The sequence below is a fragment of the Branchiostoma floridae genome, chromosome 4 (assembly GCF_000003815.2).
Source record: "Branchiostoma floridae strain S238N-H82 chromosome 4, Bfl_VNyyK, whole genome shotgun sequence".
Taxonomy (NCBI): Eukaryota; Metazoa; Chordata; class Leptocardii; order Amphioxiformes; family Branchiostomatidae; genus Branchiostoma; species Branchiostoma floridae.
This window is the reverse complement of record NC_049982.1, coordinates 18,633,181-18,661,148: the sequence shown is the minus strand read 5'-3', so window position 1 is coordinate 18,661,148 and position 27,968 is coordinate 18,633,181. Positions and strand designations below refer to the sequence as shown.

Below are 27,968 nucleotides of genomic sequence, written 5' to 3'. Positions count from 1 at the left end.
GACCCCGAATAGGAATCCCCAGTTCCTGTAATAATATTGCAGAAAACCCTCCACACACCCTCGTGACAGACGACAGTTGCCGCCCAGCTTTGATTGAACACGCATGGTGTAAAAGAAACTGCGTCAGATCAGAAACTGTCGGCAGATAAAACCGTGTATTCTAGTCATTCCAGGGTACAAGGAGACAAGGTAGGTGACATTCTGCTGTTGCACGGCATCCGTATATATGTATTGTTAGACACAGTATCGCAGAGTTGAACCTACAGTTCAACATTCCCAGGTTATCTGTGGAATTTCGTCATAATCTCTGACCTTGCTGTCACGTGACGGCTGTCACGTTGTCTTGAGACATGAGGTTGTAAATGATGAAAATAACAGAAAAATGTGGGTCCTTTGTCATTGACAGTGCTCGATAAACTTTTGAAGGCCGTTTTTCACAACCGCCAGACTTCGCCGCATACAGTAGATACCAAATGTACAAAAGACACCAGAAGGATCATATTTCAGATATCACGTCCAGTGGAGGGGACAGTCCAAATTTGTTCACGTCTGGTGTTAGGCTGTGGGGCCGTGTTTCTTCATGTTATGGATCGTCCCTTTAAATGGTAATCCAAATCCATATATTAACTCCACGGTAGACGCTATAGTATGACATAGCAACAAATTTGAATGAAATGGCGTGCCTTCTTTTTAACCGAACGTGCTTGCCCTAGTTTTTAATGGGTGTTGGTTAGTTGACCGAAGAGCTCGTATTTATTGACTGTTGTTTGACGGGTCAGTGAGTGGCTGTCATGTGAGCTGGCTTCTGGGTTTACGCACGCTGTCAGGTGGAACCGGAAGGTCCACTGCGTTTGCTAACCACGCCCTCATACAGATGTGATCTAAGGGCACTACGGGTACTAGACAATGTAACATCAATTTCCGTTTAGAATCGTTCAAGACGACAACAACGATGGTTAAGCAATACGCTTTCTTGGGTAACTCCAAACACATTTAAATCTTAATATATCATTACATTATAGACAGAAAAAGGCTGCCGAGTTAGTTGCAAAGTAAACGGGAAGGTGGTAGATAAAGTGATTTGATTCTTCTCAGACTGGTATTTCTTAACACTTACCTTTTATCTCCTATATGAAGAAAATGGCGTACTTTCAAGCTCTCTTCGACCGGATATGTGGAGATCTCCAGCGGTCTACACAGGAAATGTCTTCCGACTTTCTGCAGCTTTCGACCAATCAGCAACGAGTCTCATATGCCCTCAGCATCCCCAGCGTTCACAGCTACATCAAGGTCAAACCCATGTTCAAGGGAAAGTCAGCAATGGAGGCCACAAAACTTCGAGAATTTGGGAATAAAATGTTTGGTCAAAAGGACTATGACTCTGCTCTACAGATGTATAGTGAAAGTGTTCTCAAGGCACCGTTTGATCCAAATGTCAATCACCCGGTTGCCCATGGTAACATGAACGGCAGTAGTCACGGGCGCGCGCAGTGTGACAAAAATGACGTCACGACGAATGATGGGAATGAATTTTCACTTGCGTTAGCCAACAGGTCCGCCGTGCTGTTCAGTCTGGGGAAATACGACCTCAGCATGAAGGACATTGATCTGGCATTGCACCACGGCTACCCAAAGGAGCTGACATACAAGCTGCACGAACGGAAAGGACGATGTCTTTGGAATCTTGGAAGAGACGAAGAAGCCCTGCAAAGTTTTCTAACGGCTAAGGAACACGTGACGAAATCTTCGCTAAACAGCAAGAAGCGGAAATCGTGGAAAGCGACGGTTGATAAACAAATAGCGGCATTGCAGAGAACACCATCGTCTGTGGAGTCTGCTGATCCATCCTCAACCACTAACATCCCTTCCGTGAGTTATGGAACAAACAGCACGTTTCCCTCCCTCTCTACTGCTGTAGAAATAAGGTGAGGAGAATATTTACATACGTATAGACAACAGATATGAGATATACCTCATTGTTTGATTTCATCATTATTTTACTCTTGAGGCACAAACATCAAAGAGTCTTTCAGATACAGAAGCTGTGGTAAGATATATACTAGTACTAGGTTAAACCCATGACCATACTTCTCGATCAAGATCGTTCTTACATTAAAGAGACCTTAATCGTTACAATCGCTACAAAGCTATTGTCTTACCGTACAGGCAGAGCGAACAGAGGGGTCGTCACGCAGTGGCCGCCCAGGACATCCGTGTGGGTGACGTGTTGATCGTGGAGAAGCCGTACGGATCTGTCGTGTTACCGGAGCAGGGTGATACGCACTGTGACTACTGCTGCAGGTCAAGCACCGCAAATTACAAGCAGAGACTGATGGGGAAAATCGTTACCCTTTCCTTATGGGTCGTCAGAAAACGACGCCATATAAAGAAAAGGTCATGATTTAACCCATCAACCTCTGCTCGGAGAGTGCACCGAAATCTACACGCACACGTCAAAGGGGGAAATCGTTACTTTCTCTGACCGGCCATTTTTTTTCTGACAGTATTTTAACCCTAAACGCGGCCTGTCAAGAAATATACGATTTTTCATTCTAAATCTCTTAATGTAAGTTCATATAAACTTCAACCTTTATGGCACATTGGTATTATTCTTGTCATATTATATTAGCTTGTTCTCATATCTCATATGTTGGGACAGAGTCTGTTATTATCGTGATTATAGAGTCTATTTCTTGTGACTTACGTTTGAAACGCAAAATTCAAGAAATGCTGTGTTTACTACAGACAAACCATAATAGCAGACTTTTGTTACCGTCGTTTGCTTTGACTTTGCGTCGTCCAGAAAAGGTCATGCGTTTAACTATGATTGCTGATAGACTCATTGTGATGTGTGGTTTAATCTTGTATTGTCTTCTTATGATCAAAAACAGAAGGGTGTCGGCCCCGCTCCCCTGTCAGCAGTGCAGCACCGCCAGATACTGTAGCCACGAGTGTGCGGACCTGGCATGGACACAGTACCACGGTGTGGAGTGTCAGTACCTGGGACTCATCCACTCCTCTGGTGTAGGGGGGATGGGCCACCTGGCCTTACGACTTGTCAACAGGACAGGATTCCACTTTCTTCAAGAATTCGAGCGGACGCTGGAAGACAACATTTCGAGAAAAGTAAATGAACCAGAAAAAAACGCCCAAGACAGAAACTCTGGAAATACAGACTACAAAGATTTTCCAGGTCTAAATGACGAGGGAGTGTATACAAATGACTACAACAGTGTTTACAACTTGGAGAATCATTCTTTAGAACGTAAACCGAGTGACTTATTTCGTAGGACGGTCATGGCGATTTTTCTGTTGAGAATATTACAGAATGGCGGGGTCTTCCTGGTTCCCGCGCAGGAAGTGGCTGAAGAAGACCAGTTGCTCGTAGCTTCTCATCTGTTGAGACATCTGCAGATGATACCCTGTAACGCACATGAGGGAAGACATTTTCCCGGAGGAAAGTCATACAATCTTTGACGAAACAATGCACTGGATTTGTGTGTGTGTCTGTTTTTTTTTCAGTATTTGTGTGTGTGTGTCTGTGTGTGTTTATTGTGCCTTCGTGCGTTTACAAGTGCGTGAGTGATTGTGCGTGATTGTGCGTCTGTCTGTCTGCCTGTGTGCGTATGTCTGTCTGCCTGTCTGTGCATGGCTTTTAATATGTGGATACCCTTTTTAATACATCCCTAAGATAGCCGTCGGTATTAACTCCGGGGCAAGAATTTGTAATAAGAAGCTTACTACAAATCTCGTCCCATGCCTGCTGCAGGTTTCTGAGTTTGAGTTCTACCGAGGCGACCCAGACCGGTGCCGGTACCTGGAGGTAGCGTCCGCCCTCCACTGCACCATGCTGGGGATGTTTAACCACTCCTGCGACCCGGTCATCAATAGGAACTTCTACGGGGACGTGTTGGTCGCACGGGCCATCAGACCTGTCGCTAAAGGGGAAGAGGTCGGTGCCCAGTAGTGTCTTCATCTAGTTGACTGGGCCAAAATTTGATGCATTATAATTGATTGGTGGCGGAACTTAGCCTCGGAGGCCGCTCTCCAAGACATACCTTGTATTCTTGCCCGATTTCTACAACTTTCCTACTCTACTGGGAGGTCCGGTAGAAACCATAGGTGCTGGGGGGCAAAAATGTCTGATCGAATATACTAGAAATATTATATCCGAAATGTTAATCATTTGTGGCTTAGTGGTGCACCATATTGATTTGTGTAAGCGTAGGTGTCACGGTGGCATGGTAGTGAGTCAAGTCAAGGATCAGGACAGAGGCATGATGTTGCGGAGATGATAACCTTTATTCAGGACAATCTGGGCACGTCCTAACGGTGGCATGGTAGTGAGTCAAGTCAAGGATCAGGACAGAGGCATGATGTTGCGGAGATGATAACCTTTATTCAGGACAATCTGGGCACGTCCTACCGTGTCGGCGTCTCTAGCTGGAATCCCCTACCCTCATACGTGTCCCTTCTCAAACCCCTGTACATCTGCTCCCAATTACCCGGGTGACACTCCCCACACCAGGGGTGATCACAGAGTGATCACGATATCACCTCGTGACACCTCACCCCTCATTTTTAAAACAATTTCCACATTGTTGACAGCTGTTATCAATTATTGATTACCGGGACATATTATCATGAAGATCATCACCGCCCTTTTTTTTCCATAACAATTCTTCTACAATGCAACAAATTTAGATAAGTGATAACAATAAAAAAAGGTAAAAGAACAACGACATACTCGTACATATCAACAACAGGTCAGCGACAGTCCGACATTCACAAAACAACAACAAAAACATAACAATTTACAACAACAAAAGTTCATCAATGGTTGCCAGGTGTCCCGCGCCAACTTCCTCCTCGGCGGCCGGCTTGCGCACTTCCGGGTGTGTCCCGGAACCACAGGGAAACGACAGGAACCCCTCTGCCCGTCGGGAAGAGGCTTGTCTTGTCCACAGAGGCCTCCCGGCTGGATGCTCCCACGACGACGACTCCTATACGACGTCGGGCCCTCGGGACATCGTTGTCCGCCGAGTTGACTGTAGAATCTCACCTGTAGAGGTTGGGTCGGACAGGACACGCAAAGCAATCACTGACGCACACACACCGGTCTCCTAACCTCGACACCTCAACTACGTCTCAACTCATCTCCTCTGCTCTCTCCTCTACGACACTCTACGTCTCCTCAATACATAAACACAACATACCGTATACAGACTTAACGACAACTACAAGAAACGCCGGACATATCTGACCTTCCATGGAAACATACGAGATTGAAATCAAAACGCACTACATGTTACTATTGTATTCGTACCCCCGGGGATTATTAAAGACCCATATCTCCTATCCGCTGCCGGCCTTCATGTGTCCGGATTTTCCCGCTAGCCGGTAGAATCCGCCGAAGTATGGCTTTCCTGGACACACTACAGCTTCAGCCCCTCCCCCCACTTACTGTCAGACCCACCCGCTTTCTAAATTAAGTTCAACTGTACACTAACCCACATATATATCTTTATCCATCAAAACTATTCTATCATCTGTCTCTAACATCTAAACAGACCCGTCTGGTGACGCCCCCCACTGACTTCCGCCACGTCCACACAATGCTCGCCGCCCAGCGCGTGGCCGAAGGTTTGTCACAAAATACTTGCTTTGCTGTCCCATTCCTATATAGAAAATAACCTAGCTAAAGCTACTCTACTCTATTCCATAACTCAGACTGAAAACACATAAAATTCTCTCTACTCCCTCCTGACCCAGATTTGGTCGGGAAACGTTGGACCCCAGTAAACTCCTGGCCGCTCATGATCACAAACTCCCGATCGCTCATCTGAGTCAATGTCACAAATCTAACTAGGTCGCCTACAAAATAACAGAATCTAAAAGTAATACAACATATCATTTAGCAAAGTAAGTAACAACAGAACTAGGCCGGTGTGCACGGTGCGCCAATGATATTATGCGAGCCCACCGACCTTCCTCCTGTGTCTCTCTCTGTATGGACTCTCTGCTCGGGCCCGCTCTTTCTCCGGTCACCATCCCGCCCGCCGCGTGGCTGTCCAGCCTTGCCCGGCCGGCCACTGCCGCTCTCTTTGCCGCTACCACAGGTCGTTACTGCCGCAGGCACTCCGGGTCGGAGCTCTGTCAGAGTCCCTTGCTGGTCAACCCCGCGGACTCGGTACTCCGGGCCGGCGCCTCTCTCAGTTTCGGGGTCACTCAGCCTGTATTTTCTAGACACCTCCCCTCCTCCTTCCTCTCGCCCGCCTCGGTCACCGTCACTCGCTCGACTCTCCTTGTCCCTCTCGTTGCCCCTGTCCCGTCCGTTGAACTTGACTCACCCCAGCCGTACTACCAGATGTCACGGTGGCCTGGTAGTGAGTCAAGTCAACGATCAGGACAGAGGCATGATGTTGCGGAGATGATAACCTTTATTCAGGACAATCTGGGCACGTCCTACCCTGTCGGCGTCTCTAGCTGGAATCCCCTACCCTCATACGTGTCCCTTCTCAAACCCCTGTACATCTGCTCCCAATTACTCGGGTGACACTCCCCACACCAGGGGTGATCACAGAGTGATCACGATATCACCTCGTGACATAGGTTTAAAAGGAAAATTTTATTTCGAGAAAGACTCTCAATTGCATCGTGTATCAAGATTATGTAAATAATTTTGAATGTAAACACATAGCGACTCCTGAAGTTATAAATGCTAAGCACCCCTGTAGATGCTCATAGATGCTACCGGATAGTAATAGTAGTTTTTTTTCTGTAGATCACCCTGAACTACAGCGTGCTGTACACCACTCAGTCCCGCATGGAGAGGCAGTACAAGCTGGCAGGGCAGTATTTCTTCAAATGCAGGTTAGTGCTACTCTAACAAGGCTTCCAACACCGTTTTATCTTTTCAGTTTTCATCACAAATCATCGCTGATGAGATACGTGATTGTGACTTTTTTTCGAAGATTGAAGAACTAGCCTACAGTTCGTGAAGTTCGTAATGTCAGTTGTACTGAATAACATTTCAGATCAATGTCATTGTGTCGTGTTATGTATCAAGGTCGATCATGATGATGATTGCACAGTATCTCCAATCAGCTATATATATATATATATATAGCTATGCGTTACAGTATCTATTATGCATGTCCCAGCCTCAACCCACTACACTAAAATCTGTCCATGTTCCACAGTTGCCAGCCGTGTGCGGAGAACTGGCCGCTGTTTTACGACATGGTGCAGGATCTACAGACGCGGAACAAACTGCCAAAACTCAAGTATGTTTATATTCTTTACATCCCTGTTGATTTGCAACAAACCCCATAAAAGAAAACGCCATAGGCAGATTTTGGTAAGCCATAGATAATAGATCCAAATAACTTTGCAACTGTGCCCTTTTGTTTCATTTCACTGTGATTAAGCCTTGCATAAGGCTGAATAAATGACTCTGCATACGTTGTACAATTAGAATAGAAACGGCTACGACAATCGACAGGACGCATATTCTATTTCCTCTATACACTAATCATTGCCATTTCCTGTATCACAGGTGTAGACACTGCTTCTCTATGCTGCCGGGATCTGAAGACAAAGTCATCAACAAAATGAAGTGCTCGGTCTGTGGAGAAGAGCAAGAACTGCAGGCACTAAGGACGCAGCTTGACAGCATCGTTGATGAAGTCTTTACCAAGGTAGGCAAGCGGTCTCCTGTTTTCTTCTCTCAAGATAACGGATTTAAGGCTGGTATGATATCAAAATCTCTATACCAGAGCTAAGGTTGGAAATTATTATTGACATGTATTTTGCATCACCTTTACATTGTCTTAGACAATGAATTAACCTTCACATGTAAGTTACTCATGATCACTCATGATCAGTCTGCTCTTTGGTATCTTCTTCCAGGTGGGCCAGGTTGTGACGGGAGAGGTGGAGTCCTCACTTCCGGCTCTGGAGCGATGTCTGGAGCGGATGGAGAAGATCGTGGCAAGGCCTTATGGGTATTACGACAGCTGTCAAGAAGCCATCAAGCAATGTTATGGAATAGTCGGAAACTGCTACGAGAGAACAACATCATAATTTCCAATTCTGAAAATGGCTTTTCTTTCATTATAGGTAGAAAACGATGGTTGATAGAACGTAAAATGTTAATGTTGTAGCGAATAGTTATAGCATATAGGAGTAGGACGTAAAGGTTAAATTAGTAGCGAAAAGCTGTTGACTATGGAGCAGCATATCAATTTTAAGAAGAAAAGAAATATCTACAGGGTCATAAAGGAGATATATTCGATTGAGCAGGGTTTGAAATCTCAGTAACAAATGTTAATTCGTATGGCCTTCCAAGGATATCTAATGTGCAATTTACTTTACATAAATCATCTCTATCAAGTAACCAAATGTTGCAACGAACAAATAATGTTTTGTGCTTGTTTTGTTACGCGTATTCTAATCATCAAAAAAGGGAGTTTATGAAAAAAGAATATTCTCTTGCTTTAGTTGGTTAAAACCAAATCAAGGACAACATCAAAGACAAAGTTCATACTAATAATGTGTTCGGGCTTGATTATTTTTATTGAGTGCTTTCACGTTATTCTGATTTCTTTGAATGCACCTACGAAAATTATCTCCATATGAATCCCGATTTTGAGTGAAATAAAATGTCAACTCAGAATTCATTGTGGGTTTTTTTTTCCAACTTCTTGTTTCCCGCAAAACATGATATGTGTACGACTCACACAAAGTCATTTCCACCCTGGCTCAGGTCGACGGCATCTCGCCAGTTTCTCATCTTGGCAGTTTGAGATTCGATGGAGATGTTACTGTACTGGAGAGGGTGCTCTGCAGTACCATAACAGGCGGCTAGGGGGCCCAAAATCTAATCGTTTCCATGTCTCGTCAAGACCTACCCACATATCGAATATCAATACAATCCATCCAGGCGTTCTTGAGTTATGCTGGTCTTCTACAAACATACACACGCTACCCTTGCAAAACATAACCTTCTCGGCGAAGGTAATAAACATTGAAAATGCATGCAACCAGGAACGGAATGTCTGTTGTTGCTGATGTTGTTGTTGTTTTTAATTTGGGTGAGTAAGTTTTCTTGCAACATATGGCTTGACCGCCAGCTTCGTTTGATTACTATTAGCAAGGAGGTTAACGTTATATTGCTATTAGCAAGGAGGTCGAACAAGGAAGTGCATCAAGATTTGATGATACAACAGTGCGCTCTAGCGACTTACTCTAGCATTGCAGCAAAAGTACCACAATGCAACGGGGCAAACACTGTAATCATGGGGGTGCCATCAAGCGTGAAGAGTCAGAGGCCAAATAGTTTTTGACAAAAGAAGCAGGTACTTCAGGGAGAGCTCTCAACACCTGAAGTTGTCGTACTGCACCCTTGCAATGGCGATGCACTGTAAGACAGATTTTAGTCTCTGAGGGTGAGAAATATCAGATTTTTGTACCCGGAAGTGATCGCACCTCCACCAGCTGGTGTGTACAGTGCAGTGTAGTCTTCGTTGTGAGCCACGTTGCCACATATGCACACACAACAGCTGCCAGGATCCCCTGTTTACAAAGACTACCTACTGAACTCACAGCTCCAAAATGAGGCGACTGAACAGGAAACAGACGCTGAAGGTTGTGAAGGAGATGGACGCCTTCCCCAAGGTTCCGGAGAGCTACGTGCAGACCAGTACCAGTGGTGCTACAGGTCAGTGAGGGGAGGGGGAGGGGGGCAGGAAAGGGGACTGGGAGGTTGTACAACCAGTCGTGTAAAACAAATATGTAACGTTAGTGTTCCTTTTTGTCTACAGTTACTGTTACCTCCCTTGAACCAAATTTGTATTGAATGATTTTCTGCATGGAGCTCTGTGCCGGGGATGGGGGTTAGATGAGGGCAACATGAAACCTTGCTATTTGACCTATTTTATAGTATTTAATCATCTTTACTTATCTTCTTCATCATTGGAAAGACATAAGGCCATTAAAAAGTTTTGAAGTGATTTTAGTTTATGCACTCAATTATGACTAATGAATGTACATCAAATTAGTTTCATTTATGGTTTTGTATATGAATTCCTCACCCAGTGTCCATCCTGAGTTTTGTGTTGATCGGGATCCTGGTGCTGTCTGAACTGATCTACTACAGCGAGACTAGCATGAAGTATGAGTACAACGTGGACACAGAGTTGGAAAGGTCAGGAACGGCACTATACCATAATCCACCACTGGATCCTCCCAACAATCTGCCTGACAACAGCTTTGGGGTGTCATTAAAAGTCTTGAAGAATAATTAAATTTTTTGAACAGCTTCGTTATTGACTTCCTTCTTTCTACCTTGTGTGTTGAACAGATTTTTGAAAATGTTAATCAGGATAAGAGTGTCAATCATGATCAGAGCATGACAAGGAAACGTTTATGTAGAAAAGACCACCAGCGTATCATTAATTTCTATATATATATAAACTACAGTACATGACAATTTGTTGTTGTTGTTGTTTTACCTCCGCAGCAAACTGAAAATCAACCTAGACGTCACAGTAGCCATGAAGTGTGAATGTAAGTATGCAGCACCTGTGTAGAACACAGCACATTGATGCTGGACCATGTGTTGTGAATAAATGTACATTCTGCATAATTTCTAAGGAATCATTCTGTTGCTGTAAACTTATTTTAGAATGACTGTTTTAGCTTTAGGAGCTGATGTTCTGGACCTGACAGGAAACAGTATCAGTACCCAGGGATCCATTAAGGAGGACAGTGTGAGTACAATAATGTTACAATGTTCTTTTATTGCTGACTAGCTTCTATAGAGTGTCTTAATTTTGTATAACAGCTTCAGAATACGTTCAATACAATGTAGGATTCACAGTTCGTGCAAGGACATTTCAGAATTACTGATTTGAATTCTCTTTCCATCCAGGTGTTTTTTGACATGACACCACAGCAGAAGCGATGGCAAAGGTGAGAACATTTTTTAGTCAACCAGGTTAAGGATGAGTTTTTCCTGATCACTGCAGAAAACATGCTGATAGCCTGAACCACTGTGTGTGTTTAGGGGTGTACAGCTTGCTTACTTTTCTTGCTGTGTTGTTTCAGGATGGTGCAAACAGTGAAGAGCAGTCTGGATAAAGAGAAGGCTCTTCAGCACCTGCTGTTTAAGACAGGTTTCAGCAGTAAACCTACAGCTGCACCTGTCAGGTGAGATAGCAACTTACATATGGGCAGAAATGTCTTAAACCAAATTGTTACACTTAACTTAAACTTTACTTGTTCAACCAGGTCACATACAACTTAGGTGAGTATTGACCTGTTTAAAAATGTTTTAGAAATACAAAACAATACCACAGCAATAATATCAATCATTGTACACTACAGTAAACACTGCACCAATATAATAACAAAATGAATGACAAGATCAATACTATGTGTTCACAATGTAAGCATACAGGATACAGTTACCATTTTGTGTTACCATTACAAATTTCCAATTTTCCTTTCTGTCTTGTAAGGTAAAACTACATGTACAAGCTATGTAATTCAGCAATGTTCTCGTTGTTGCTGTTGTTTCAGTTCAGGACATCAAAGAAATGCACCAACTGCTAATGCCTGTAGGTTCCATGGAACAATAGAGGTCAACAAGGTCAGCTTCAATATTTTTGTTTTTTCTACCATCTCTCAGTTCACAGGCAATTGTTTCTATAAGAATACTCCTTAATGCTATTCATGTAAGTGGAAACTACATCCTTACCTTAAATCATCAGTAATAGATAGATGATAATAATCAGCAATAGAAAATACAAGAAAAAGTGATCATTACCAGTATTCAGTGCTCCTCTATGTGGGACATATGCACCCCCACCCTCCTTCAGAAAGACATATTACACCCCTCAACAGCTCTACCCCCTCCTCCTGTTCAGGTGGCTGGTAACTTCCACATCACAGCGGGTCGGTCCATTCCTCATCCACGGGGGCATGCTCACCTGTCTGCCGGCATCAACACTAAAGGTCAGTACATGATGACTTTAACTGATCTAATTTACATGTAACATTAAGGTTATATCCCTTATTAGTTGTTTTTACCAGTGGCAAAAATGGGAAGTACAGAATCTGTACTTTTGTTTCACTTGCCTAAAAGGAGTGGGTGCAAGATTTTGAGCTGAGCTCTCATTCAGGATTTGTCCAATAAATTGGATGATGGGAAAGAGCAGTAACATGTGCATTGTGGGATACCATGAGTGCATGATGGGGAAACATGACTGACAGTATATGGCATGGAGACTTATCATCTAAGAAATATTAGCTGTACTGTTGATATTCATGTAGTGCACACCATTGAAGATTATGAGAAATAGAAATGAGTGGATTCTAATTTCTTCTCTTCTTTTCATATTTTGCCCATTTTTGCATTTGACACCACGTTAAGTCTTAAGAAAAATGCTCTATGTTGTCATTTCTTTTATTGAGACCAGTCACTGTATTATTTCCTTTTATCCTGTACTATACTGTATTGTCCCATGATATAATTATGTAATTGAAGGATGCATGCTCCATACACAACACTCGTATCAAAAGTACATTTATCACCAATGCTTAACAGCATGTCAGCATGCAATGAACTTGATACAGTTTTCTGGAAAGGCAGTTTGAAGACACTCGTGTTATTATTTTAGTCACCCTGTATTTTTACTTTTTCAGTGCACAAACTAACAGTTAGTACATGTATGTTACTACTAAATATGCACCACCAGTTGGTATAGGGCTTATAGCTATTGAGTGTGATTTGATGTTTATGCAGACAATATGATATAAATCTAGGACAAATGTGTTTTTCTCTCTATGCATGGTCCACCCACCAACCCTCCAAAACGTTACTACATGTAGTCTACAAGTCTCCGTCTGGAAATATGCTGGTAGTCATTACATCAGAGGAGCAACGTAAGTCAGCTGTCCACCCCTATCTGCACACAGTGGTAGAGTCCATTGCCATGCGGTTCTGTGGTGTTCAGCACAGAGACATTCTAATTGGGGGTGTTGGATTTCTTCTTCTGGTTTTAGGGTGTATACCTAAAAGGATTATCATTTCTTTTGGTTTCCAACTTTAATAGTGTTTCATGCATGGATGATAGCAAGTTCTCTCAGTCACAGTATATATGTTATTATAATGATCATACACGAAACAAAAAGGCTAGTAACAGCAAAACACTTCATGCTTACTTGTGGCACAGCCCTTTTAGTCAGCAAGTATGTCATTTCAATTCAAGGAGATACAATGACTGGTATCCCTATATGCTGTTATGTGTTATTTAAAGGAACCTATATGGAAACAGTCATTTTAAAGATTTTGAAGATATTTTATATCACTGTCCAAACAGAAGCGTATCTACCCATCAACAAATTGTGTGAAAAAGTCAGAGTAACTTCGGTTTCAAGTAATCCAAGTGTTATTTCCAAACATTCAGCTTTGGAGTGTGTAGTATTAACACTTAAGAATATTCAGGTCTAAAAGTCTCTTTAGTGAGTTGTTTTTTAGAAAAGCATAGAGAATGTAAGTTCCAGTAATGTGCAAGGATTCTGATGTCTCATTTCTGTTATAAACATTGCTTCAGCTGTACGTGTACATTATATGTCCTATCTTTCCTTTCTTTTGAGACTAGGAGTATTTACATGAAATAAGTGAAATGTGAAAATTCTAAGATTTTACAATTCCAACCATGAAGATGTTATACTTTGCACTGTCAGTTTATATTTTGCACTGCTAATCAGTCCAAAAGATAGGCAGGGTCAGAAAGGACTTCATTGAGGGTGATCAAATTGTGATGAATTGGGAAAATGTACGTGCACATTGAGAAGAAAATTGCCAGAAAGAGATAAAAAAGAGAATGATGTTCAACACCCCATCCCAATCTAGTTCATCCATTAGTTGAAGCCTTATTGTAGTTTCGCCGTATAAATTAGTCATAGAGAAAGAATCAGTTTGACAATAGTATTTCTTACTTTACTCCACAATAGTTAGCTTTGCTAGTCTGACCAAGGACGTTGTATATCTTATGTAGCGTCTTTGGTCTGACTTGATATGAAACAACATGTTGAACCAAGATTGAACTTACATTAGGTGATCTTACATTAACAGCTTTAAAAGTTTGATATCTCTCTGTTGCTTGTTCCAAACTTACATGCACCAAATCATTCCTGCATGCAGCCGTGGCTACAGTGATGCTTGCTGTGGTGCACTTTTACTCACTGCACAAATGAATTATCTAACTTATGTAATGCTTGATTGTTGACAGTTTTTCCCTCCACAACTTACTGCACCTATAGTCTCAATGTTGCCTCTTTGTTTGGGTTTCTAATTTTTATACATAAAAGTTATAATCTTTAGTAATGTCTCCCTCTTATTTACTGGCTAAAATATACAGACTTATGAAACCAACACATTTTAATTTTTTCACTTAAGGTTAAATGATGGATGATTATGCACATCGTGTAGTGATTCAGCAGAAAAGATAATTATTTTGCTTGACCACTTTTACTGAATGTATCCATTACTTTTTTCCACTCTAGACTACAACTTTTCCCATCGTATTGACCACCTGTCATTTGGAGACCCTGTTCGTGGAATCATCAATCCTTTAGATGGGGAGGAAAAAGTCACCCAGAGCAGTAAGTCTGTCACCCCTTTCATTCTGATGGTAAACTTCAAGTCTAAGTTTCCCAGAAATTGTCTGATTATTGTATCTCTGAAGTCCACTGATACTGACTGAAATAACTGATAATTCGTAGTATTACGTGTTTGTTTCTTTCAATGTTTTGTTCACAGAAACGTTATTATAAATCAAACAGCATTTTGATCATACCTATAGAAATGTATACTTATGGCATTAAGAGCCAGACACAAACACTTGTAAAATTTATGTCTACTACTACTTGCCTGTGAAGCTAGTGTGTTATGCAGAAGGGCAGGCAAACTGGCTGAGTAATTCAGTTTCAGATCTTGTCAGTAAATATGCAATCATGTTTTTCCTACCTAAAATGTCTTTGAGTTACTAGCAGTGGTGGTACATATAAAGCTCATCTTAATGTACAGATACCTTTGTTTGTGTATCCAGCCATGCAGATGTTCCAGTACTTCATCCAGATAGTTCCCACCCGAGTGAACACCAGACAGGCGCAGGCCGACACAGGCCAGTTCGCTGTCACAGAGAGGGTAGGTTCAAACCAGTGCTAAGGTATTTCTATTCAGTTTCTGTTTTATAATTGTTCAGGGTTATATTTTCATCACTCTGCTGTCATATGTGCAACAAAGGATTCTCTTTCTGTTTGGGTGAAAAATTGTTACCCTGAAATATCTCAATACCTCGAGGATGTTAAAAAACCAACAACACTTGATAAGATTAGGGGCCATCCGGGTGTGAGTGGATCAAACCTTGCAGTCCCAGCTTATGCAGCTTGTACTTACTGTACAAAACTGGTGTGTTACACCTGAAGGAAATTTACAGGTCATGTGGACCAACTAACCAACCAAACACTTGCACCGTCCTGTTCTCAGGAAAGGGTGATCAACCATGACTCCGGCAGCCATGGTGTCGCAGGGATCTTCTTTAAGTACGATCTGACCTCCATCATGGTGAAGGTCACAGAGGAGAGACAACCCTTCAGCCAGCTGCTCATCAGGCTCTGTGGCATTGTGGGAGGAATCTTTGCCACATCAGGTAATGGGGTAACATAGTGACAACACAGCTACTGACTGTGGTATTTCACTTGTTGTTTAATGTCAGACATGGTTGCATATATCATCCTGCAATGTTTTCATTATTAAAACGGTGAAAGAAGAATGATATTTGATATCAAGCATGGTTGTATTAGATAAACAGTGACTACTGTGTACAGAAATTTTCTGCACTACACCATAATGCTGTAGGCCAGTGAAATCTGGACAGTAGTCCGACCTGTTACATACACCCCGTTGTGTTTGGCTTGTACACACTTGTCTCATGATCCTCAGCACAACACATGTACAGCATCTTGTCCTATTGCAGGCATGCTCCATGGCTTTGTTGGATTCCTGGTGGATACGTGGATGACCAGGGTTAGAGGAAGGGAAGAACAGTTCTCCAACCACATGGTGAGTACAGGCAGCAGTTCAATAGTTTTGTTTTCTTTCTCCTGAGATCAGGGAATGAATTGTCTCCCATAGTATATTGGTAGCCCCATGTTTCCACTAAACAGCACTTAGTATAGTTGGAAATTTTTCGGTTTGGTAGCAGCAGAACCTTTCCTTCACACATTCTTGTATCACTGTTTATCACACATATCACATATAAACATATACTGGTAGTAACCTAATTACCTAATGCTTCAATGATATATCTTCATGCATGCATTTTTCCAGCCTTCGCCCACACAACTACCATCCCAGGACATCCCGCTACAACAGTTGGACAGGGAGTTTCCAGAACAGGAGAGCCCTCTAGCAGTTAACCTGCTAAGTGCAGACAGATGACAAGCACATACCATGTAGATAATATGCTGGAAGATTACTTACTAGTCAGGTTGGATATGTTTTATTCTTTTATTGCAGTCAAGTTCACCATTCTTGTGACTAATATGCTTGCACATGGGAGAATGCCCACCAGTTTCTATTTCACTTTTGAAGAAATGGTTCAGTGCTGCAGATGTGCAGATCCCATTCAAATTGTTGAATTCCATGTCTTTAAACAAAGTATGGCTCAATTGAATGATCAGCAGTATAACTATGCTCAACAGCAGTGCTCTCTGCTGTATCATACTTAAATTAAGAAGGAGACAGTAGAATTTCCTTCAATACATTTCATAAAACAGCAATGTCACTTTAGCTTGAATCAGTTTAATGCATGAATGTCATTTGATTCATAAATTCTGTCTTCAAGAAACATTATTTATAACTGTTACTTGTCCTTATCTGTACATACATGCATACATGCATCCATGGGAGCAACCATTCTTCCCTAGCATTGACTCACAAAATAGTCATTGTTTGTTTATTTCAACTGCACCATGTGTCAGAGAATATGTGACAATTAGACGTTATCAAAGAGACCAGGTTGCAGCATTATACATGTAGTTTTAGATTTAAGAAGTTTTTTTCATAGAAAAATTCAGTACCGGTACATTGTATCATACATGAGTTCACAGGAAATGATTTAAGTTGTAGCATATTCTTGTCAAGAAAAATGGTGGCACCACTGGTATACATATCTTACATTGAATGAATTATAAATGCTCCTTTATGAAAAGTGTCTTTGTTCTTATTCAGAAGCATCTTATTTTTGTTGATGTACACTATAGCCTGGAGTCCAGCCTTGTTTGCTTTAGTCTGCTCCCAAAGGTAGGGTAGGTAGTACAGATCACAACTCTTCCCACCTGCAATGCTCCTTTTACTTTGTGCATTGTTATGGTGTTTGGACAGTTTACTTTAACCACCTGTCATGTTTATTGACTGGATGTACTTCACCAGTCTGCCTCCTGTATTCTGTACTGTATTGTGCTGCATTAGTGCAGTCATCCTGTTTAAGCTTCTTCTTGCTCCTGCACTGATCCTTCTGTGATGATGGTCTCCTGTAGTTCCTGTAGAGTAAAATACTCTCATTAAATATATCAGTCCAAGGGTTTCTGTTCAAGACAAAAATTGGTATGTGTACAACACAAAGATGTTTGAAACATGTAAGCAAGTTGTCCCAAGGCAAAATCACAAGCATTTTAATTGTCTATGCCAGCCTTTTTTATAAGGGGGGACAGGGGCAGTATGTTGGAATACTCACTTCAACAGTTGGATCTTTTCCAAACAGTTGAGTTGTCAAAGTTGTCACCAGGGAGTACAGAACACCTGTGTGGAAGTGAAGTGATAAAATCAGCAACAGGTTTGGGGTTTATTGTAGGAAATACAAAGAAATGTTTGCATTATGCTTGACACATTATGATTTAGCATAGACCCATGTTTGTACTTGTATATACATCGTACATGTGTTTATGAACCTAGTCACAATACTATTGGTATATCAGGACAGAGCATAATCAAATACTACACTCAAAGCTTAAGTATGTCAAGGAAATAGCCAACTTATTTGTCTGAAACCTGATTTTTTTTCATCATAACACTGGTACTACATACATGTTTGCACATACATAGCTTTACCACTGGGCACATTGCAATAACAGCTTTATGTGCCATCCATAAGGACAGTCTGGATACCTGAGGTTGTATAGACGCCCCCTATGATCCCACACAAGCGCACTGCAAGATGGCCCAGGGACTTCTCCTCCTCAGTGATGTGTACACGGATACTGGACAGCTCAAATGCTATGTAGATACCTGAGATAAGAACTATGATTATTTTGTAAAGTCAGGGAAATAGTGAATGTAAATCCCTTCCCTATGACATACAGCAAAATGCCTTGACCATGGCATGGATTTTGGAAATTCTGATCTTACCTCTTACAACAATGGGTATGAAAGGTGTTAAGAGTTTGTCTTACTCCAAGTTAAACAACAAATTTGACAAGTACCTGCTGCTCCCGATGTCACCCTTCCATAAGCAGCTTCTACAGCCCTTTCCTACAAATGTGGAAGATGTGCTGTCATTGGTCCTTTATTGTCTTTGTACATGACACAAATACATTGTACACAAAAAGGAATATCACAATAGTCATAATCTATAGACAACAATGAAAAGGTCAATATGTACTATCTATAAAATATATTAAGTGTAAGATACTTTAAGACAGTTTTAAACAATAATATTGCAGGGCTGGTGTGCTATAAATGGTATAAAGTTTCAGTGTCTGACCCTTTCAGTGACAGCAAACTGGTGTGTTTGGGCAGAGATCCGCCTGGTGCGTACTGTGGTGGGGACGACCTGCACTACGTACTGGTACATCATGTTTCCTGGGTACAACACAGAAAACTGGGAGGTTCTCAGGTGTTATGGAGATGAAGTAGCTACGCCTGATACATGTACATATATATACCTCTTAAGATTATCAAATCCGCTATGCTTCCTCCCTATTATCTTACAGTACATGCCATCAAAGGTACATGATTATACCCTTGCAGCAAAACATGTTTTTTTTATCACTTCTCTACAAGTTTCTTCACTAACTGCTCAATACAGATCTAGAAGACTTGTCTCATCATGAGATCATGAGGTGCCATATACTGTGAAGTAACTGTTTCTACATGCTGGAGTTCTGAAAGGAATACAACATTTCATAGCTTCTGGACATAACCAAAGTCCCACGCACCAGTATGTGTATTTTTCTCCTCACCATCCAGAGGATTGAGAATGCCGGGTGTGAGGGCACCGAAAGACAACAGGTCAATACGGTGGGAGAAGTTGTACGTCACAGGTGTGTGCAAGGAGTAAAAGATGCGTAATGTGAAGTTGGAATAGCACTTACCAAATGTCTTTGCTAAACATCTTTCAAAATATGACTCCTGGTCCAGCTTTTTAAACTATCAATGGTATCAATTGTAACATGACAGTACTAGTGTTTGAATTATAATCACACAATACGTAAGTTCTTTGATAATTCAATCGTTATATTAAGAATATGAATCTGCATCTGTATGGTTTATCTTTTTGTCATTCTCTGAGGTAGATTGCAATACACAGATGTGGTCAGTGACAAATGCAGTCCTCTTGCATGTTGCATCAAATCTTTGGGTTTTGTAATAACATACGTTTGTCGCTCTGCAGTAAGTCTGGTGCTAGGTAGTGGTTGTGTCCTGAACTGTGCTGGATAGACCTGCAATTCAACTCAGCCATTATTCCCACAGTTTCAAAGGTGTCTATTGGACTGAAACTTGGCATTTCATCAAGACTTTTTATAGTCTTTTTTTTACATGGGAGAAATTAAATTGTTATACTGTGCTGCCTTAAGGTAATGAAATTAAGAAGAGTTTTCTGAGCTGTTATTTCTTAAATGTATTATCAAATATGTAAATGAAACTGCAGTTGCAACATTACACTTCATGTCGTAATGAGGGAAATGAATGTCAAGAAAACCTACCTTCCTGCCATAATGTGAAGTGTTCCAGAAACCTACACATCAGAAACGATAGCAATATAGCATTAATTATCAATGATACTAATAGTTGGATGTGGAAGACGATCTATATGTGTATACTCTTCCGTTTTTCTAAGATTTGTGATGGCATATCATCAGCATCAGCCCAAGTTTTGTGAAACATCAGGAATTGTGACGACAATGAAGACGAGGTTTGAATATAAATAAATGTCATAATAAATCCTTACCTTGTCAATTTCCAGCTGCCCATGAAAGCGACACGCGTCCACTTGTTTCTTGTACAGGGTTTTGTGGTCGTGCCTTGGAGTGGAGTGTGTTCAATGTACGATACATGTTACTCATGGGTTATGTAATATGGAAACTCACTTTTATTAAGAAGGTCAGACGTTTTATACAATAGTAGTATGTATGCCCCAAGAAGAGCTAGATAATCACCCTCTAATACCAACTACTGACTTGACACCGAGCCATGACAGTTCACATTGAGCCATACCTGATGATCGTCCGTGACGTGTCAAGTCCTGATTGGAGGATGACATCTCTCAACGACCTCTTTGCGTTGATTTCTCTTCGCACAGATTGCAGTTTTCTGAACGCATGTATGGTGTTATTGGGTAATGGAACGACATGGGTACTTTTATCAAAGATACTAGTGGTTGATCTCAGGATAATAGAAATTCACCTTTGTTCTTTCTTCTGTTTTTCTGTCAACTCGAAGTACGTCATCTGATCCCGTAAAGACCAATAATGGCCAAGGGAATTGGTGACGTCAGCACCTACGTCTGAATAAAGAAGGACAAAATGATTAGATTTAAGTTTACTGGACGCGGAAAATTATGGAAAATTGCAAATATCATGAAATATGAACAAGCTGCAGTTGGAACTTTATCGTATACAAACAACACTTGGAGATAAAAAAAAAATCAAAGTTGCCATGAGTTTGTACATTCGCACGGCATTGCCACAGTGATGTCTACAGTGATGTTCAGCTTCCTGCAATACACAAAAGTCAACATCTGAGCAAAAGATTATTCTATCATGTTACCAACCATTAACTGTATATTTTGTTAATAATATTTGTACCCTTTTTTTATTTTTGGTGCGTATCAATTAGGATCATACTCCGGTATTTGAATTTGTGCTGATAATTTTTTATAACGCTCAGACAGAATGTCTACATTTATGTGTTTAGAAAAACAGCAACTGCAGGGAAAACGTTTTGTACAAACAAAATGTCAAAATGAATCCCATATTTTCACTTATCTGAAAATACATTGTATTGAAGGGATTCAAGTGCAAATACCATTAGCTTTAGAGATCCCATGCTTCCATCACGTTCAGCATATGGCTTACAGTGGCAACTTACTCCGATATTTCTTTGTCCACTTCATACTGATATCGAATTTCGCTTCGCCCGTAGCGCTGCACTTCTGACGTCACAAGAACAGCTATGACGGCGCAGCACAAAAGAGATACTGGAAATGGACGATGATCATTGGATAGAGCACTGTGCACGTGTATGATATCAATACAAAGATTACATTTTAGTATTTCGCCATGTCTATGCTCTACAATGCCACCTCCATGTTGGAAAGAAGGTACAATGCCTTAAGTTGAAAACGTGTTGACTACATTGACACATCATTTTTATCACGTGAATCTAGCCTGTAGCATAATATATACCCGAACTGAATACTCAAAGACTAACTAATTAGTCAAGAAATGGCGAACGACAAGTTAACGAAAGACACGTACAATAGTTTTCAGTTCTCCCGACATTTCAGCCCGGCAGGGTATTATCAATTACCCGCAGAACAAATGATAACATAACGTTATGAGACGACGGCCTTGAAACTCAGTGAATCTCCTCACCAGTTGCTCCTATGGTGCTCTTCTCTCTGCAGTCGTCTGGAAGCTTGGGGAAGGCGTCCACACGTTTGACCAAACCGACACTCTCCCGGCGTACTTGGAGCAGCCGTCGCCTCATGTTATATCTTGCACTAAGAACGTCACGTATCTTACTTCTAGTGCTGACGTGTAAAATCGGGCAAACTGAATACTCACCAAACGATGCAATCACAACATAAAGCGCTTTGCGCCTACTTTCATCGCATTTTGAAGCAATACCGCGTTTTGGCAACTATTTGTAGAATAAAGTTACATTTTGAGTATCAGCGTGGCTCTAGAACCGTAAAAACCAATTATCTTCATTTTCGGCTAAAAAAAGGCAGCTGAACGAGTCCAGTGTGCAAGGAAGCTCCTTATGATATGTATTTAGAATTAACCATTTCGAGCCAAAGGGGGTCATTTTTTATCCTCAGTAGATATGATGATCAGAATTCAATTTTTTTATTAACTAGGATGATGGTCTGTAGTAAATATATGATTTTTGTTTTATCAAAAAAAGCAGAGCGCTACTTCTAGTCTATCAATGTAAGAAATTAGCGAGCTGTGGTTCCCCAGTAACGATCGCGTTTGCTAACATCCGTTTTACCATGTCAAGTACACTTCACTTTCAATCACGTGATTAACATCCGTGTGGTAATACTGAATAGGTATACTCACACGCCAAAATGTACCACTGAAAGATTTGTATCTTTAAAATGCGTCTGGGTTTGTAATACCTTACATGCACCAGTCTTTTGTAGAATAGAATCTTGTTGATAATCGATCTGTTCGATGTTAGGCCGCCCCCTTTCTAATTAACGGTGCTCTCGCGAAGTCCTGATATTGGCCAGGGCGAGCTTGCGCCAAAAGTTGCCCTAGCTAGTGGAATCTCTCTTGCACATGCGCACTCTAAGTAAAAGTATCTTCATCGATTGGTTTAACTGATAATGGATACTACCAGGGTAGTTAAAGGCAATTATGCATACCTTTCCGATATCCTATGGCTTCAACAGACATCATCCAAAGATAAGAAATGACAGATGTATACTTGCATACATAGGTACTTTATTGTTGTTTACAAAGGGAAGTTCAATTAGGGTATAGTGAAGGGACATTCATGCCATAAAATGCAATTATCGCAATCGCTAACAATCCATACGTCCACAATATATTCCGTGATATGAATCACATGTCGCAAATGAGCATTGTGGAACACTTAATATTGATTTAGTCGGCTGATTGTACCACGGGATCAACCTTTATGTTAAGTCTGAAGCAATGTGTGTGACTCAAGCAATCGGCCGAATTTCGAATATGCTCTCATCCCAAGTTCAAGTGTCTTCATAGTGGATGGTTTATTTCTCATAATGTCATCAACCACGTCCTGATCTGATTCGTTGTCCAGAGGAATACCAACAATTATTAGCTCTTCCAGAATGTGGTTACTTCGGATGGCTTCCGATAGCTCCATCAGGGCAACCCTACTGCATGAGGAGGGGCAATTCCAGATGTTAAAAACAAAAGACTTAAGAATTCCATTCTCATGGATGCACTGAGCAATAGAAATCAACATAGCGGATGCATTGTGTACCAATGTACCCTCGGGAAGGTTTACCTTAGCTGGTTGTGTAAGGGAAACAGAATGAATGGACTCGTGGTTCTTTATCGCATCTAACATGACATGAAAATCATGACATCCTTGTGTATTCCTGTGAAATGTCGCCACGTCCAATGTAAATGACTTCAGGGAGGTTTGACTTCGGAGCAGTCGTGACAGTGCATCACAGTAGGATGTTGCTGATGCCAATAAAACAGAAATGCTAATTTCGTTGACATTTCTCTTTTTTCTTAAATCGTCCAGTATGTGAATAAGTTTCATACATCCTGTAGAACCAGGGTCGATCGCTGTGCTATCGTCAAGATTTGTGCTAACAACTGTGATATCTATCTTTCTTAAGCTATCATCAGAAAAGAAATCTCCCAAAGGTGATCTCAGGACTGCGTTGTCGTCTCTAGAGAGAGGGGGGATGCACCAACCAGTCACTTTGAGGGATTCCACAACTGTAGCTGTTTGTAACACACCTTTGATGCGTGTTAACATATCCGCGGTTAGAACACGTGCGCCGTGAATAGATGCTAGAACCAAAGAACGAAATGTCTTCCGTAGAAAATCGTCTGAATTCTTTTTTAGGAACTGAACAAAGCCACGGAACCCTTCTGTCCATTCAACAGACTGATAGTCAAAATCACAGACTACTTCTTCTGGCATAGCAGGAGCGACGATACCTGCCAGTCTATCAGCAACATTGGTGGCACCCAGACAGACGAGACAGCGTCGGACAAGACTTCTTTCATTACCTGTTGTGACATTTTCGTTGATGGCATTTTTAAAACCTGTAAGCAACGGTCCAGCCTGGTCACCAAACAAGCCACACAAGAAGATAAGAATTCCTTCTAAATCCTCCCTTTGCACAATTGTGTTCAATATTTCTGTAAGGGAAGTATCTTCATTATATAGCATATTGCGGATATAGTAAGCAGCCATGAATTCTTGGAACGTTGGATGGAGAAAAGCTACGTAGCCATATCCGCTAGTTCTTGAGTCGGTCTCTCTTTGGACCATCATGCCGAGAGATAACATTTCTTTTCTTTTATTTTTGTTCTCTTCTTCCCCAATACCCATGTCAAAATCCAACTTGTTTATCTCCGATCCCTCCCATGCTAGCCTTCCCTGGAAAAGCAGCAACCTTTCTACATGAGCTGGAAAAGACCTCCCATCATATTCAATGTCAAATTTGTCGCAGTATCGCCTTGTCATACTTATGACCATTTCTTCATAAAGTTGAGCTTTGGTTTCAGGTAGCCTCTGTCTGTTGTCTTCCCACAATACACAGATCAGAAGTGCGTACAACGGGTTTTCTGTGATTTCTTTCAGGTAAAGGTTGTTTGCAACTGTTTCCGAGAGTTCAGCCGCAGACTTGGAATCATTAATGAAATATCCTCGAAAGATTTCGTGTGTTTGGTCTTGTCTGAAACCAACTATTTTGTAAAACGCATCAAAATCTTTATGAACTTTGCCAAGTCTTGATGGGCGAGACGTTACCAAGACTGTGCTACCATAGAATACCTCACCTTTAATCAATTCTAGAATTTCAGACTTCTTTTGATACTCCGCACGTAGCTCATCAAAACCATCCAGTATGAAACACACCTTCTCTTGATGATTTTTGACGTACTCCATTAATACCGTTTTGCTGATGTCTATATTATCTCCTAAAAGTTGATCATAAATTGAATCCACGACACTTCCATTAAAATGACGTAACTCTACCAGAAACATTAGTGTAAAGCTAGTGATTCTATCCTCCACCCAATCTATTACCACCTTTCTACAGAGCGTTGACTTCCCCCCTCCTGGTTCTGCTTCAACCGCAATCCTGCTCGGATTCAGCTCATTACCTCTGTGTGATCTTTCCTGTGAGTTGAATAGTTGACTTGTTGTAACGACTTCTGCCGGTGTATTGAAGAGCCCTCTGTCGTCTTCTCTTCGTATTCGTGTGTTGATGTACCCATCAGCAAGTCCGAGGCGAAGTCCCGGTTTCCATGGCAACGGCTGGGTGTACGAGTATCGTCTGCTGTAGAGATTTTTCAGAAAGGCTGTCGTACTTAAGATGTCTGGATCATCTACAAAGAACATTGGATATAGAATGTAAGAACTCTACTGATTCAATGTAATACCAACTATTTCCTCCGAAGCATCGACAAGCAAGATCATTATGATAGAAAATGAATGCCCTTAAATCGTATATGAATTTGGATACTAACTAGCTGCGAATAGGCTACCAAAACTGTATTTGAGGAAATATATTTCTTATACTTTTAATGGATGCCACCTGGCAGGCAATACTTCCTTCTCTGTACACTTGCTAGTTGCTACTATTCGAACTTAGCGATACTTATCTGACAGAAGTTTTTAAATGGCTGGATTCTCTCTATCTTGTTTTGCTATCAATATGTTTAGTTGTTTAATTTTTTTTTCATTTATGGCTTTGATACCATTTCCACCGTAAGGCACCATCGACTGCGGATAGACCAAGTGCGTATGTATTCAAGTGAAACGAGTTACTACCTTTAGGAAGCATTAAATGATGAATGACTGCGATGACTAGTACTGCGATGGCAACAACTATGGCCAAGAAACCACATCCTACATGTAATGAGAATGATGGGAGCAAACAGTTCATTACAGTAGAAAAAAAACAAATACAAATATAATAGATAAATGTATACAAAACAAAAGTGCCATGTTTCTATAAAGCGAATTCAACGAAAGCAGAATATCAATAACATCAGTTCACACAAAACTCTGTTTTAGGAGCGATGAAAAAATGATAAACATACCTGCGTAAGGTGTGTTGCTACGTTTTGTTGTCTTGGCATATTCGCTGATCATTTTAGTTGCAACATCTCGTATGTTTTTCTTGTCAACGATTCCCGTTTGACCGTCACAAGTAACACGATGTGCCCTTATACCCTTCAATGTTGGCGAGTACTTCCCGACCAACGTATCAAAATCATAATCAAAGTTGCTATCAAGCCAGATCGGAAAGATTTCCTTACGATGTTGCAGGGCAAGCTCACATTCTCTTTTAGGCCATTGCTTGTGTTCACAAAGGAGTTTTCTGCTCAAAACGATCACAACCAGCCGTAGGTTTGGATTAGCTATGGCTGACTCTATATATCGTTTGATATCCTGACCTGCAGGGATACTGAATTTGTCATAGAAGATTTCATCAGCTTTTAGACCGTTTGCTATTAAAGCTTTGTATAGAGGTTCCACAAATTTGTCCTTGTCTTCTCCAGCGTGGCAGAGGAACACAGAGGGGCCTGTGGAAACACCCACAACATCATTTGGGTAATTTTCTTGTGAATACTATATGTTCTTGGATTAAAAGGGCAAATTGAGGGTTTTTTATAATTGTAAAACTAACATATAAACATGAAAGACTGCAATATACAATACAAAAGTGTTCTGCATGTTTCACAAAGAACAGTTATTGTATCTTACCTGTCTTACATGATGACCGGTACATGGTGATTTTTGCCGCTAGACGTGTCGCTGCGCTTATGAAACCTCAGACACAGATCACACGTAGACAATGTAACTAAAGGAAAATAAACATGTGCGTTGCGGGTAAATATTTCTAAACTAAACCCTCCATATTGACCTGATCAACTGTACCTGGATCACCATGTGATAGCGTATCAGCGTGTCATAGCGTATGTTCTATCATATGTCAGTACGTCACTAATAAACGTGACAAGTGTTATTATTGATATTACACCTGTTGACTACTTACACACATTAAGTATGGTTTACTGTCGCTGTCCAGTCAAACAGGGTCCTACGGACAACAACATTTAACGACCAGGCTAGCATGCAACTATGCACTGGTACCAACTTCGTCGGAGGCATTTTAACGGGGAAATCTAATATTGACCTACCATAGTTGTCACAAATCTCGCGGCAGCGCTTGTATTTCTTACAATCAACACCAGAAGACTGGCCACTGCTGGTCCTTTATTCACCTCTGGATTTTAGCATAGGCGACAATGTTCCTGTCTCTGCATAACAACTAGATATGTTCACTAACCTTTCGTGACACACCAATGATACGGCCAGCTGCTATCACACTGGTCCTGTGGACATTGCTGACCTTTGTACTGTGCACTTGTTATTACCACACTGCCTTGCTTTTGTTTGCATGGAATGCGGTTGCTATTAGGGCTACCATGGCCTGGACAACGGCGGCCGTGAATGGTGTCGGCTCAAATTTCGTGTGCGCACGCATAGACTTCAGTGGCTCGTCAGTAGAACCTAATCAAGTTCATATGCGTCACGTACGTCATGCACCAAGAATCCGTTAGGGGGGTCACATCTACACCAAGACCTACATACATACCAAGTATCAATGTAACCCATCCAGGCTTTCTTGACGTATTCC

The 27,968-nt window shown here is 41.3% G+C and overlaps 4 protein-coding genes across 7 annotated transcripts; 2 read left to right on the top strand and 2 right to left on the bottom strand.

Annotated features, from left to right (window-relative positions):
* Positions 1-37: 37 nt before the first annotated feature.
* On the top strand, positions 38-8,677 carry LOC118414036 (SET and MYND domain-containing protein 4-like). Its single transcript, XM_035817779.1, has 9 exons — positions 38-189; positions 1,138-1,925; positions 2,167-2,301; positions 2,892-3,438; positions 3,770-3,952; positions 6,785-6,873; positions 7,203-7,286; positions 7,559-7,700; positions 7,912-8,677. Exons 2-9 carry the CDS (start codon positions 1,141-1,143, stop codon positions 8,083-8,085), a joined length of 2,139 nt encoding a protein of 712 aa, XP_035673672.1. The 5' UTR covers positions 38-189; positions 1,138-1,140; the 3' UTR covers positions 8,086-8,677.
* LOC118414032 (NLR family CARD domain-containing protein 4-like) lies at positions 4,232-27,696 on the bottom strand. Of its 3 annotated transcripts, XR_004830905.1 has the most exons (9): positions 27,618-27,696; positions 27,032-27,128; positions 26,365-26,850; positions 26,093-26,170; positions 24,347-25,647; positions 11,914-11,919; positions 7,943-7,947; positions 6,439-6,609; positions 4,232-4,299 (listed from the first exon to the last, which is right to left on the bottom strand). XR_004830905.1 is itself a non-coding variant. In XM_035817774.1 (8 exons), exons 2-7 carry the CDS (start codon positions 27,054-27,056, stop codon positions 7,945-7,947), a joined length of 1,899 nt encoding a protein of 632 aa, XP_035673667.1. In that variant the 5' UTR covers positions 27,057-27,128; positions 27,618-27,696; the 3' UTR covers positions 4,672-6,609; positions 7,943-7,944. The 3 variants fall into 3 exon arrangements, 2 of the variants coding, with proteins under 2 accessions (XP_035673667.1, XP_035673666.1); XM_035817774.1 differs by lacking the exon at positions 4,232-4,299 and having other exon boundaries at positions 4,672-6,609; XM_035817773.1 differs by lacking the exons at positions 4,232-4,299; positions 6,439-6,609; positions 7,943-7,947; positions 11,914-11,919 and having other exon boundaries at positions 22,992-25,647.
* LOC118414058 (endoplasmic reticulum-Golgi intermediate compartment protein 2-like) lies at positions 9,265-17,271 on the top strand. Of its 2 annotated transcripts, XM_035817817.1 has the most exons (14): positions 9,265-9,721; positions 10,099-10,207; positions 10,523-10,569; positions 10,702-10,772; positions 10,934-10,974; positions 11,110-11,211; positions 11,584-11,653; positions 11,931-12,018; positions 12,895-12,948; positions 14,575-14,673; positions 15,120-15,217; positions 15,560-15,722; positions 16,050-16,135; positions 16,403-17,271. In XM_035817817.1, exons 1-14 carry the CDS (start codon positions 9,616-9,618, stop codon positions 16,511-16,513), a joined length of 1,245 nt encoding a protein of 414 aa, XP_035673710.1. In that variant the 5' UTR covers positions 9,265-9,615; the 3' UTR covers positions 16,514-17,271. The 2 variants fall into 2 exon arrangements, with proteins under 2 accessions (XP_035673710.1, XP_035673711.1); XM_035817818.1 differs by lacking the exon at positions 12,895-12,948.
* On the bottom strand, positions 16,569-22,355 carry LOC118414061 (endoplasmic reticulum-Golgi intermediate compartment protein 2-like). The gene is made up of 14 exons (XM_035817823.1): positions 21,949-22,355; positions 21,443-21,551; positions 21,023-21,069; positions 20,759-20,858; positions 20,570-20,665; positions 20,304-20,376; positions 20,059-20,090; positions 19,732-19,794; positions 19,291-19,397; positions 18,837-18,934; positions 18,556-18,604; positions 18,242-18,361; positions 17,811-17,875; positions 16,569-17,616 (listed from the first exon to the last, which is right to left on the bottom strand). The coding sequence occupies exons 1-14, from the start codon at positions 22,061-22,063 to the stop codon at positions 17,560-17,562; spliced, it is 1,131 nt and encodes a 376-aa protein (XP_035673716.1). The 5' UTR covers positions 22,064-22,355; the 3' UTR covers positions 16,569-17,559.
* Positions 27,697-27,968: the final 272 nt, after the last annotated feature.